The 13,078-nt window shown below is 46.0% G+C and overlaps 1 protein-coding gene across 5 annotated transcripts in view; it reads right to left on the bottom strand.

The window, feature by feature from the left end:
• The window catches only part of NDST1 (N-deacetylase and N-sulfotransferase 1), an 88,258-nt gene that overhangs the window by 39,931 nt on the left and 35,249 nt on the right, over positions 1-13,078 (bottom strand). For all 5 annotated transcript variants that reach the window (XM_070793856.1, XM_019965247.2, XM_019965248.2 and 2 more), the window contains 2 exons: positions 9,049-9,543; positions 6,104-6,191 (listed from right to left, as the gene is read on the bottom strand). In XM_070793856.1, coding sequence (XP_070649957.1) covers positions 6,104-6,191; positions 9,049-9,543 — 583 coding nt within the window. The remainder of the gene's footprint in view (positions 1-6,103; positions 6,192-9,048; positions 9,544-13,078) is intronic.

Here is a 13,078-nt window from a genome sequence, read left to right as displayed (position 1 = left end):
GTCGCTGCACTCGTGTCCGACGCTGTGCGACCCCAGAGACTCTGGCAGCCCGCCAGGCTCCCCCGTCCCTGGGGTTCTCCAGGCAAGAACACGGGAGTGGGTTGCCACTTCCTTCTCCAATGCATGAAAATGAAAGGTGAAAGTGAAGGCGCTCAGTTGTGTCCGACTCCTAGTGACCCCATGGACTGCAGCCCACCAGGCTCCTCCGCCCATGGGATCTGCCAGGCAAGAACTGCAGATGCAACAAATGGCATGTGCAAAACCTTTACAGTGGATCTTCCCTCACACCATAGACAAAATTTAATGCACAATGAATCAAGGCCTAAAATTTTGGAACTAAGCTATAGAACTGTAGAAGAAAAAAAGGCTGAATATCTCCCAGACCTTCGATTTGGTGCTGGAACCTCCGATTTGACACCTAAGGCACAGAAAACAACGAAAATCAGACATTGGCCTTAAAAAAAAACAAAAAATAAAAAACTTCCACGCATCACAGGACATTCTCACAAGAGTGAAAAGACAACCTAGAGGAGGGCAAAAATGTTGGAACACCATAGGCCTCCTATGGGTTTAATGTTCAGAATATATAAAAGATGCCAACAACAGAATGCAAAACTGGACCCAAAACCTAAACAGACATGTCTCAAAGAAGACATACAAATGGCCAACAGAATGTGAAAAGATGTTCAACATCACTAATTATTAAACAAATGGAAATTAAAACTACAATGAGATACCACTGCACATGGGTGAGAATGGCCATTATAACAAAAATCTACAAACAATAAATGCTGGAGACAGTGTGGAGAAAATAGAGCCCCCTACACTGGTGGAGGGAGTGTAAATGGGTACACCCACTACAGAGAACACCACTGAGGTTCCTTATAAAACCATATACAGAACTACCCTATGATCCAGCAATCCTCCTCCAAGGCACACATCTAGAAGAAACTAGCATTCCAAAGGAAACCTGCACCTCAGGTCCACTGCACCACTGTTTACAATACCCAAGACTGGGAAGCCACCTAAATGTCCATCGACACAGGAATGGAGAAAGAAAAGTGCAACACCTATTTGGGGAATATTACTTAGCCATTAAAAAGAATGAAGTAATGCAATTTGCAGCAAGAGATTTTCCTATTGAGTAAGGAAAATCAGACAGAGATGAAAGTAATACCACATAATATTCCCTGTATGGGGAATTTAAAAAGAAAGGATACAAGCTAACTTATTTAGAAAACAAAATAGACTCACAGACTTAAGAATGACTTATGGTTGCCAGGGGTGAAGGGCAGGGAGAAGGGGTTGCAGGGAGTCTGGGATACATGTGAACACACTATATTTAAAATGGATAAGCACCAAATCCTACTGTATGGTATATGGAACTGTGCTCAGTGCTCTATGGCAGCCTGGATGGGAAAGAGTTTAGAGGATAATGGGCATGTGAATATAACAATTGTTACACATTGTTTTGGGATTAACCCCTTGATCATTATTACATGGTGCCCCCTTCCTTGTTTCTTGTCTTTTTTTTTAAGTTGTAAATATATAAGCACTCAAAACAGGAGCTCCTTAATATATAAAGTAAATGATAATAGTCATAAAAACAGAAACAGTGACACACAATAGTGGGGGACTTTAAACCCCACTTTCATCAATCATCAGCCAGACGAAAAAAATCAACAAGGAAACACGGGCCCTAAAAGAAACATTAGACCAAATAGACTTAGTTGATATCTATAGAAAATAGAAAAATCTTCTTCTATAGTATTCATGGAATATTCCCCAGGACTGATCACACCATAGGCCAAAATCAAGCTTTGGTAAATTTAAGAAAAGTGAAATCACATCAAGCATCTTTTCTGACCACAAAACTATGAGATTAGAAATCAATTACCGGGGAAAAAATATAAAACACATAAATATGTGGAGACTATACAATATGTTACTAAACGACCAATGGATCAATGAAAGAATCAAAGAAGTAATAAAAAAATAACTAGAAACAAGTGACAAATAAAAAAATAGCAAACCTATGGGACTCAGCAAATACAATCTTACCTCACAATAAAAATCTCAGATAAACAACCTAACTTTACATCTAAGCAACTAGTGAAAAGAAGTAACAAAACCCAAAGTTAGTACAAGAAAAGAAATCATAAAGATCACAGCAGAAATCAGTGAAATAGAGACAAAGAAAACAATAAAAAAGATCAATGAACCTAAAACATAGTTCTTTGAAAAGATAAAACAAAACTGATAAACCTTTAGCCAAACTTATAAGGAAAAAGTGGCAAAGGGTGCAAATCAATAAAATTAGAAATGAAGAAGTAACAATGAACACCACAGAAACACAAAGGATCATAAGATGACCACACGCTTACACAAAAACCATTTGCCAAAAAAAACGGACAACTTAGAAGAAATGGACAAATTCTTAGAAAGGCACAACCTTCCAAGACTGAACCAGGAGGAAACAGAAAATATGAACAGACCAGTCACAAGTGCTGAAACTGAAACAGTGATTTTTAAACTCCCCAAAACAAAAGTCCATAACCAGGGGGCTACACAGGCAAATTCTATCAAACATTTAGAGAAGAGTTAACGCCTATCCTTCTGAAACTATTCCCAAAAATTGCAGAGAAGAAATACTCCTAAGCTCATTTTATGAGGCCACCATCACCCTGACACCAAAACCAAAGATACCACACGCACAAAAGAAATTACATGCTAATATCACTGACGAACAGACACACAAAACACTCAACAGAATAGCAACAAACTAAATCCAACAATACATTAAAAGGATCACACACCACGATCAAGTGGGATTTATCTCAAGGATGCAAGAATTCTTCAATATCCACAAATCAATGTGACACACCACATTAACAAACTGAAGAACAAAAACCATATGATCATCTCAACAGATGCAGAGAGAGCTTTTGACAAAATGCAACACCCATTTATGATAAAAAAAAAAAAACACTCCAGAAAGTGGGCATAAAGGGAACTTACCTCAACATAATAAAGGCTATATATGACAAACTCAGACTTCCCTGGTGGCTCAGCCGGTAAAGCATCTGCCTACAATGTGGGAGACCCACTAGTATCATTCTCAATAGTGAAAAGCTGAAACCATTCCCTACAAATCAGGAACAAGCCAAGGATGTCCTCTGCCACCACTTTTATTCAACATAGTTTTGGAAGTCCTAGCCACGGCAATCAGAGAAGAAAAAGAAATGAAAGGAATCTAAATTGGAAAAGAAGAAGTAAAATTGCCACTGTTTGCAGATGACATGATACTATACACAGAAAATCCTAAAGATGGTACTAGTAAACTACTACAGCTCATCGATGAATTTGGTAAATAAAGTTTCAGGGTACAAAATTAATACAAAGAAATCACTTGCTTTCCTACACACGAACAATAAAGGTCAGAAACAGAAATTAAGAAAACAATCCCATTTATCACATCAAAAAGAATAAAATACCTAGGTATAAACCTATGTAAGAAGACAAAAGATCTGTACTATGAAAACTATAAGATGCTGATGAAAAGAAATAGAAGATGACACATATGGAGGGATACACCATGTTTTTGGATTGGAAGAATCAATACTGTCAAAATGACTACACTACCCAAGACAATCTACAGATTCAATGCAATCCCTACTGAATTACCAATAGCATTTTTCACTGAATTAGAACAAAAATTTAAATTTGTACAGAGTCACAAAAGACTGAATAGCCAAAGCAATCCTGAGAAAGGAAAATGCAGGTGGAGGGATCAGGCTCCCTGACTTCAGACTACACTACAAAGCCACAGTCACCAAGACGTATGCTGCTGGTACAAAAACAGAAATATAGATCAATAGAACAGGACACAAAGCCCAGAAATACAACCCCGCACCTATGCTCAATTAACTTATAACAAAGGAGGCAAGACTACACATTGGAGAAAAGACAGTCTCTTCAATAAATGGTGCTAGGAAAACTGGACAGCTACATGCAAAAGAATGAAATAATACCAGACACAAAAATAAACTAAAAATGGATCAAAAACTAAATATAAGGCTGGACATTATAACTCTTGGAGGAAAACATAGGCAGAACACTTTGACACAAATCGCAGCAAGATCTTTTTGAATTAACCTTCCAGAGTAATGAAAATAAAAACAAAAATAAACAAATGGTATTCAAACTCAAAAGTTTCTGCACAGCAAAGGAAACCATAAACAGAAAGACAATCCACAAAATAGGAGAAAATATTTGCCAACAAAGTGACTGACAAGGGATTAATCTCCAAAATATACACAAAACTGTTCATGAAGCTCTAGGTCGAAAAAACAAACAACCCAATAAAAAAAATAGGCAGAAGATCAGAGATTTCTGCAAAGAAGACATACAGATGGCCAAAAAGCACATGAAAAGATACTCAACATCACTAAATATCAGAGAAAAGGAAAGCAAAATACAGTGACGCATCACTTCACACCAGTGAGAATGGCCATCATCAAAAAACATGCGAACCATACACAGGGAGCTCTGCATGGCGCTCTGTGATGATGCAGAGGAGGAGAACAGGTCAGGGAGTGGGGAGGCTCAAGAGGGAGGGGAGATATATATATATAATTATGACTGATTTGCACTGATGTAAGACAGAGATCCCCACAACACTGAAACAATTCTCCTCCAATTAAAAAATCGAAAAAATATGCAAACAATAAATGCTGAAGAGGGTGTGGAGAAAAGGGAATCCTCCTACCCTGTTGGTAGGAATGTAAACTGGTATAGCCACTAGGGAGAATGTTATGGAGGTTTCCTAAAAAACTAAAATAGAACTACCATATGATCCAGCAATCCCAGTTCTGGGCATATATTCAGAGAAAACCATAATTTGACAAGATACATGCACCATAATGTTCACTGCAGCATTATTTACAACAGCTGAGCCAAGGAAACCACCTAAACATCCACCAGCAGGGGAACGGATAAAGAAGAGGCACATGTAGTAGCTCAAACGGTAAAGAATCTGCCTGCAATGCAGGAAACCCAAGTTCAACTCCTGGGTCAGGAAGAGCCTCTGGAGAAGGGAATGGCAATCCATTCCAGTATTCTTGCCTGGAGAATCCCATGGACAGAGGAGCCTGGTGGGCACAGCCCATGGGATCACAGAGAGTCGGATACGACTGAGCAACTGACAGTACCTACTGCTCCATTAAAAAGAACGAAATAATGCCATATGCAGCCACAGGGATACTACAGATTATCATACTGAATAAGCCAAAGTAAATATCATATCACTCATAAGCGGAATCAGATTTCTACAAAATGACACAAATGAACTTAGTCACGAAACAGAAACAGTTACAGATATGGAAAACAAACTTATGGTTACCAAAGGGGAAAATGGAGGGGGAGGGATAATCAGCAGTATGGGATTAACATGTACACATGACCATAAATAAGACAGATAACCAACGAGGACCCGCTGTACAGCACAGGGAACTCTACTCGATATTCTGTGGTAACCTATATGAGGAAAGAATCTAAAAAAGAATGAACACGTATATATGTATAACTGAATCACTTTGCTGCACACCTGAAACTAATTCAACATTGTAAATCAACTATACATGAATAAAATTTTAAAAAGAAAGAAAGAAAATAAACTCATGACAGTGCTCGTCTCTGGGGGGTACAATTATAGTGCCTTTTCACTTTCTCTGCTATATATTTCTGTAATGTTCTTATAATTCAACAATTCCTTTGTAAGGCAGAAGTAGTACAAAGAATATTAAAGGTGGGGGTGAGACAGACAAGAGGGAGAAGATGCCCAACCCCAGGGCAGCAGAGCCTGAGCGCCGGGGACGAATTGGGGGCTATCGTCGCGTCACTGCTACCCCCAAGTGCCCTCTACCTGGGGCTGCGACTGCTCTGTGGGCTGTCTGGTTCTGGCAGAGGCCACAGGGGTCAGGTCAAATGTGACCCTAAGTGGGCCCATGCACCCTCCTGTTGTCCCCACGGCACTGCACTCCGAGGGTCTGGATGTTGAGGGCCCGTGGAAGTTGTGAGTAGGGGCAGAGCCAGGCCCACTTACCTGTGTGGAAGAATTTCCCTGAGTAGCCCAGGTTGAAAGTGAAGTTTGGGATGTGTGTCCGTAGTTCGTTCTGTGTATCAAACAGGGCCTAGGATAGGCACAGTGGGGACAGTGCGGTGAGAGGAAGCCAGGAGCTCCCTGCTCCTCCCATGAGGGCCCACGTCAAGGGTCTGGCTCCTACAGGACCAGCTACAAAGGCTGCAGGGCCCAAGGAAAAATAAGAATAGGGATGTCTGCACAAAAATTGTTAAAAATGTCAGGAAGGGAACAGCGGAGGATCACCTTGTGTGGGCATCTTCCAAGCATGGGGCCCTGTGTGACTGTGCAGGCCCCATTCCCACGAAGCCAGCCTGTGCTACCACCTCCACCAGGCCTCCGGCAAGACAAGGCCTAGACCCTAGCCTGATACTGCTGTGTCCTTGAGAAAGTTTAGCAACTTCTCCAGGCCTCAGTTTCCCTAGGTGTGAAATGGGGTTAACAACAGCTCTCTCACGGGACTCTAAATGAGATACTACATGTAAAACAGCCTGGCATTTTGGCAAATGATGAAAAATGGTGGCATTGTCATGTCTGAAGTCACTGCCACTGTTAGCCTCATGCCTTCATCTGTCAAATGAGGGGGATTTCACATCACTGGTGACTAAAAGGCTGATATCAAAGGACCACAACTTTTCTAAAGATATACTGTGTGTCCAGCAATGCAGCGTTTCCATGCACGGCACACTCAGTGCTTTGCATGTCAGAGAAGGGATGCTGACCCTTGTGAAACAAACATTCAGTTGTCCTCTGGAGTGGGGACTGAAAAAGTCCCTACCAGGCATGATGTGCAAGGCTGCTGGGAAACCTGCAAGAAGAGCCTGCTATCAGAACACTTTGCAAACAGAAAGTCCTGGCTCTCCTGGGGCCATGCACTACCTCATGGACATCCATGCCCTAGCTGTGCTGCCTTGGGCCAGTCACTTCACCTCTCTGAATCTTAGTGTCTGCCTCCATAAAACGGGATTTAAAACAATACCCATCTCACAAAGCTGCTGTGAGGATCAGATGAGGCAACACATAGAAGGGGCTGAGCACAGAGCCTGGCGCTTGCCAAGCCTTGAATAAAAGCTGCTGTTGGTATTACTTAAGTTGTACTGGACAGCCCGTACTGTACAAGTTAATGAGGCAACATTCATGTTTCTGAAAGAAAAGCTCAGTTGTCGCCAGTGCTTGGGACTGAAGAAAAAAAAATTTTTTTTTAACTGTCCATTCTGACTCAAAAAAGGATGCTTAAGGCAAATGGGACCTGGCTGCTGGAGGGCTCGGCAGTCTCCACTGAGCTGCATGCATGGAAGAGGGCATCTCTGTTGGTACTCTTCTACAGAAACAGCTCCAAACTGCTAGCATTCTTCTCACTCTAAAAATGGGGAAAATAAGAACCAAGAGGCCAAGTCTGGGGTTCATGGGAGACACAGTGAGCCTGGCAGCCTGATTTCCTTCTGGGGCCAACACTGGACCTCTCAAGGACTCATCCTGGACAGGGAGCAAAGACCTAAGTTACAGAGGAGAGAGCAAGGCTGGGCCACCAGAAGAATGACCTAGGTAGAAAACAGAGTAATCTGCTTTGCTGGAGGTGGATCGTGGCATCGTATGAAGCCTCAGCTGGAAGGCTCAAGAGGAGCTGTCGCAAAACTTTCTTCCAACAGAGGAGCCCTTGAGGAGGTGAAATCTCAGAAGCAGACACATAAAACAGCAATACTGCCCTGTCCTAAAAGTGGGGCAGAGGGCTCAGAGCCTGGCACCTGCACACGCCCCCGACCCCAACCCCAGCCATCCAGGCCCCTCCCACCCACCCCATCTTGTCATTTCACTGCTGAGGTTCAGACAAGGGAAGGGGTGTGCTCAGGTCACCCACTTAGGGGCAGACTGGGACTTGAACCCAGGTCTTGACTCCCCAGACACTGCCTGCTCCCCAGAAGCCTCTGCTCTGCTCTTCTCCTCTGGAGGTGTAAGGAGGAGCAGAGAGTTCACTCTGGACCAAGGAAAGGTCAACACATCCCCCTGCTCCTCACCCGGGGGCCCCACCTGCTATGGCCCTTTCAGGACCTACAGCCAATCCCAACATAGCACCCATGGGAGGAAAGCATTGCTGTAAAGTCTCTTTCACTCCTCCTCCTAACATCAAAAAAAAAGTCTTGGTTTGGTGCTAATACATTTCTAACTCTCACTAATCTCACATAAGAGAGGACAGGCGGTCAGTAGGCAGCAGTACTTCAGTAGAATTTAATCCCCTGTTTTGTTTTCACTGGATCTATTGTTATGGTTGCCCTCTATTTATGGCATGTGATACTGATTTCCCCATTTACACAAGTGATGTTGTTCCCTCTGCATATAACCCTGAGTAAAATAGTGAGTAAACGGAAGCTGTCTTTTAGAGAATGCTTAACGGTCTTAATTTGTAGGTGTCTCTTTTACAGTGAAACATGTGTAAAATTTCATGGCTTGCAAAATGCTTTTACATATAGTTAGTTAAGTTAGGTAAACATTTTTTGAATTAAATACATGCCTTCCACTATCTATACAGAGCTCAGTTAAAGTATGCCTTGTGTATGATTTAAGCTCTAATTCTTGTTTTATGAGTTTTGGAGGAGCTTTGATACTGACATACACATTTTTGAGAGTTAAAAATCATGTCTGGATTAAGAGGTAGGTAAACAACTCCGCACAGCTCCCATCTCTCAGTAGTTATGTTCCTGAGCCCCACATATCCAGATGCAAAATTCCTCTATATTCAGTACTTCAAATAATTTTAAATGGCTACCTGCTGCGAAGAAGACAATAGAACCAAATGGCCAAGGGAGGGGGACGGACAGCATAAAGGAGTACAAAGAGCAAAGTCACAGTGGGGACAGCAGAGGTTGATGGTGGTGAGGCCTCCCCTGCCCCCGCTGGCACCCCAGCCATACCTTCACGTCCTCCACCTTCATGCGTGTGCCCTCCTTGCCCACGAAGATGTCATCGATGTCCACCAGGATATAGCGGTCCAGAGGCAGTGAGAGGCGCTTGCCCGTGAGGAAGGCCACGGCATCGACGAAGACGAGTTTGTGCAGCCAGAAGTTGAGGTTGTTGCCAAAGAGGACACGCTGGATGCCGTCGTGCAGGCCCAGGTCCTGGACCACCGTGGCATGCAGCGCGGCGTGCAGCCCGGCGTCCGCGCCCAGGTGCGGGATGGACTCAGACGAGCGCGTCTTGGCCAGCAGCACCGGCTCGTAAGTGGAGTGGTTCGACTGGAACACGGTCCAGTCCTCGCCGGGCAGCACGCCCTTCTCCACCTCACTGGGCCGGGTCACATAGAGCAGCGGGGACTTGGGGTTGATGCTGCAGTCCTTCAGGCCCAGGTTCGAGTGCAGGAACAGGGGGAAACCTTTGAGCTGTGCGCTCAGCAGGCTGTTCTCATTGGCCTGCAGCAGGGAGGGGAAAGGAGGGGAGGGGAAAGACAGCCATCAGATCCACAGCCCCCGGGACCATGGAATCTCAGGTGTAATACTGAGATGGGCAGAGAACAGTAATGTCAGCAGTACCCGCTCTCATTCCTGGAGGCCTCATCACACTCCTGAGCCTCTGTGAACATAGCACACCCCACTCTGCCCATCTCAGTACCACACCAGCTCACACACGGGACGGCTTCCCAAAGCCAGGAACCAGGCTCGCATACTTCACGTGAAGAGGCCCTGTAATCCTCCCAGCAGCCCCACGATGGAGGCATCTCCGTTATACAGACAAGGAGACCAGTCCCAGAAAGGCTAGGTAACCTGTCCAAAATCACACACGGGAAAGCTAGCAGTGGAGCGCACAGATTCTGCCACCAGTCTGCCTGACCTTGAGGAAGTTATGTAACCTCCCCACGCCTCAGTTTCTTCTGCTATAAAACATGGCCAAGAATGGCAGCAAGTCCCTCAGGGCTGGTGGAGGAGAGTGAGCATTAATCCTGGCAAAGTGATCAGAACAGGACTGGCAGCATCACCATCGCGCCTTCAGTCTTCACATCAGCCTCTGTCATCCCAGAAGCGTCACAGGCAAGGACACCGAGGCTCCGAGCGCGGTGCCATCCTGGGTCACACAGTGGTCAGGATGAGCCGCACTGCACAGCCACATGGCTGACCCCAGAGCCCACCCACCTGACCACCAGGCTTCCTGCCTGGGCTTTCCAAGCTGGCTTTTGCCACACCATCTTTTCTTCAGGAGAAAGCCTGGGCGAATGCCCATGGAGAAGAGATCAGAGAGCAGGAGACTGCTGGAGGAGCAGGAAACTGCTGGGGGTGCAGGAGTAGACACTCCGCCGCAGAGTGCTCCCAACCCCTAGACGCCCCAGCACTCCCGAGGCCATGCCCCACAGGAGTCCAGCTCCCGGTGCCTCTGTCTCCTCCCAGGATCCACCGCTGCCAGCTCTCTGGGGACCTTCAGACAGTACCCAAAGCACCCTCTCCTTCCTCTTCCCTGGACTCACAGCCCCTGCCCCTTGTCCTTCACCCTCCCAGTCACATTCCTCTGGTTGTAGTACAATCTGTCTTTGTCCCTGTGCCACCTCCTTTGAGTCTTCTTGGCCTGACAAACTCTTGCTCATCCTTCAAAACCCAAAGCATCTCCTCTCTTCTCATCCCTGGGACCACATTAAAGCCTCAGCTGCAGCACTTCTCACCTCGGCTGCAGCACTATCTGTTCAGAGTCTCCCTGCCAGTCCACGCCCTCTCAAGGGCAGGGACGATGTCATTTCTACCTTGGATTCCTGGTGCCAGCACAGGCTTGACACCCAGTGGGAGAAAAGGCATATTTGATGAGTAACTGAATTTTTAAAAAGAAAGAACAGATCCCGAATACCTGGCACATGACAGCTATTCATTACACGTTTCATTTGTTTATCCCACAATTATTCACTATTCCAGGCACTGTGTTAAGTAACAGGCATGTGGTGAGAAAAACAGACACTGCTCCTGCCCTTATGAACTATAAAGGCAAGCAGAGAAGAGAGAGAGAAATCAAAATAGCAGAAATGTACATAAAACTTCAATGTGACACAACTACACAGAAGAGGCTCAGAGCTCTAGAAGAGTAGGTAACTGAGCATAGTCAGCTAGCTCAAGAGAGGCTTCGCTAGGAAACAGACTTCTGAACTAAGATTTAAAGAATGAGTAAGTGTCAACTAGGGCAGAAGTGGGAGCCAAGTTCAAAGAACAGCAAGTGCAAAGGTCCTGAGATGGGACAGAGTGTGGCACAGTCAAGGAACATGGAAAGGCCAGCAGAGTGATCAACAGGGAGAAGAGGCAGAAAGGTCAGCTGGGGCCAGACCTGCAGGACCCTGGAGGCTGGAAGTGGCACTGGGAAGCCAACAGACTCCATCAAAGGGATCTGAACAGAGGGATGACAGGTTCCTATTTGCATTTTAAAGGTCCATCTGGCCACTGTGTGGGGTGGGACAAAGCAAGAGTGGACAAAGGGCGCCAAATGAGGTTGGAGAGGGAGGCAGGGTGGTGCGCTGGGCCGCCCTGGAGAGCTGGCCTGTGAGCGCCGTGCAAGGACACTTGCTGAGGGCCAAGCCTTGTGCCAGGGCACCTTTCAGTAATAACCTCCATGCAAAACTGCTTTTCTGTAATTCCCGTGAAGGCTCTGGAGGGCCCTGGCCTCACAAGCTGAGGTAAGGGGCCTGTGTTCCACTCTCCACACACCAGGAACACCTGCCAACTCCCCACCCTTGTGATGAGAGTCCCAAATTGAGAGGCCCCTCCCCCAGCCCCAGGGTCCCCAGGACTGTTAAGCCAGCACCGGGGACAAAGGCAGTGGGGGCCAGTGACATCTCAGACCCTGTCTATCACCTGCTGTGGCCGGGGAGGCCACAGTGGACCACAGGCACTGGGGGATCCCATTTCAAAGCCCCGATCCTGAACTGACTGCCAGGCGCTGGCAGCTCAGGCAGCTGGCCAGCTAGGACACGGCGAGGAAGGGAGAGAGCCAAGTCACTGGCTGTCCACCCCAGCCTGCAGTGAAAGCAACCATCTGGGAAGGGAAGGGAAAGTAAGCATAAGCATGGCAGAGACTGAACTCCCACTGTGGGCCTCGCCCCAAGGGAGGGGAATCCCTCCTGTTCTTCAGCACTGGGGACCCATACAGGAGACACCAAGTCTTCCAGTGGGGTCACCAGGCAGAGGAAGGAATAGCCCTGACCCAGGAATGAGAAGGCCTAGTACATGACACCCCACTCCAGTACTCTTGCCTGGAAAATCCCATGGACAGAGGTGCCTGGTGGGCTGCAGTCCATGGGGTCGCTAAGAGTTGCTTTTCTCTTTCATGTATTGGAGAAGGAAATGGCAATACTCCAGTATTCTTGCCTGGAGAATCCCAGGGACAGGGGAGCCTGGGAGGCTGCCGTCTAGGGGGTCGCAGAGTCGGGCGTGACTGAAGCAACTTAGCAGCAGCAGCAGCAGCAGTACCGACTGAGAGTAACTGGTTGCATGACCTTGGGAACCTCAGGGCCCTGCTTCCCAAGGCACTACTTCTTAGGGCCTCAGGTCTCACAGCTATCGGTTAGTTTGCTCCTACAAGTGGGTTAGAAGAACTGAGCATGCTGGCTCAATCTTGGCTCAGACTTATGAGCTGTGTCAGTCTAGACAGCCATGTTACTTTTGGAGCCTCAATTCCTCACCTAAAAACAAAGTACTCACTTCACAGGACCTATGAAGTGATAGGTGATATATCTGATAAAGTGATATATTTGATAAAGCACTAGAACATTTAGGTATGACCTAAATCAAAGCCCTTCTGGTTATTCAGTGGAGCTGATGAATAGATTCAAGGGATTAGATCTGGTAGACAGAATGCCTCAAGAACTATGGACGGAGGTCTGTAACACTGTACAGGAGGTAGTGACCAAAACCATACCTAAGAAAAAGAAATTCAAGAAGGCAAAGTGGTTGTCTGAGGAGGCCTTACAAATAGCTGAGA

The sequence above is a fragment of the Bos indicus genome, chromosome 7 (assembly GCF_029378745.1).
Source record: "Bos indicus isolate NIAB-ARS_2022 breed Sahiwal x Tharparkar chromosome 7, NIAB-ARS_B.indTharparkar_mat_pri_1.0, whole genome shotgun sequence".
Taxonomy (NCBI): domain Eukaryota; kingdom Metazoa; phylum Chordata; class Mammalia; order Artiodactyla; family Bovidae; genus Bos; species Bos indicus.
This window is presented reverse-complemented; position numbering and strand designations above follow the sequence as displayed.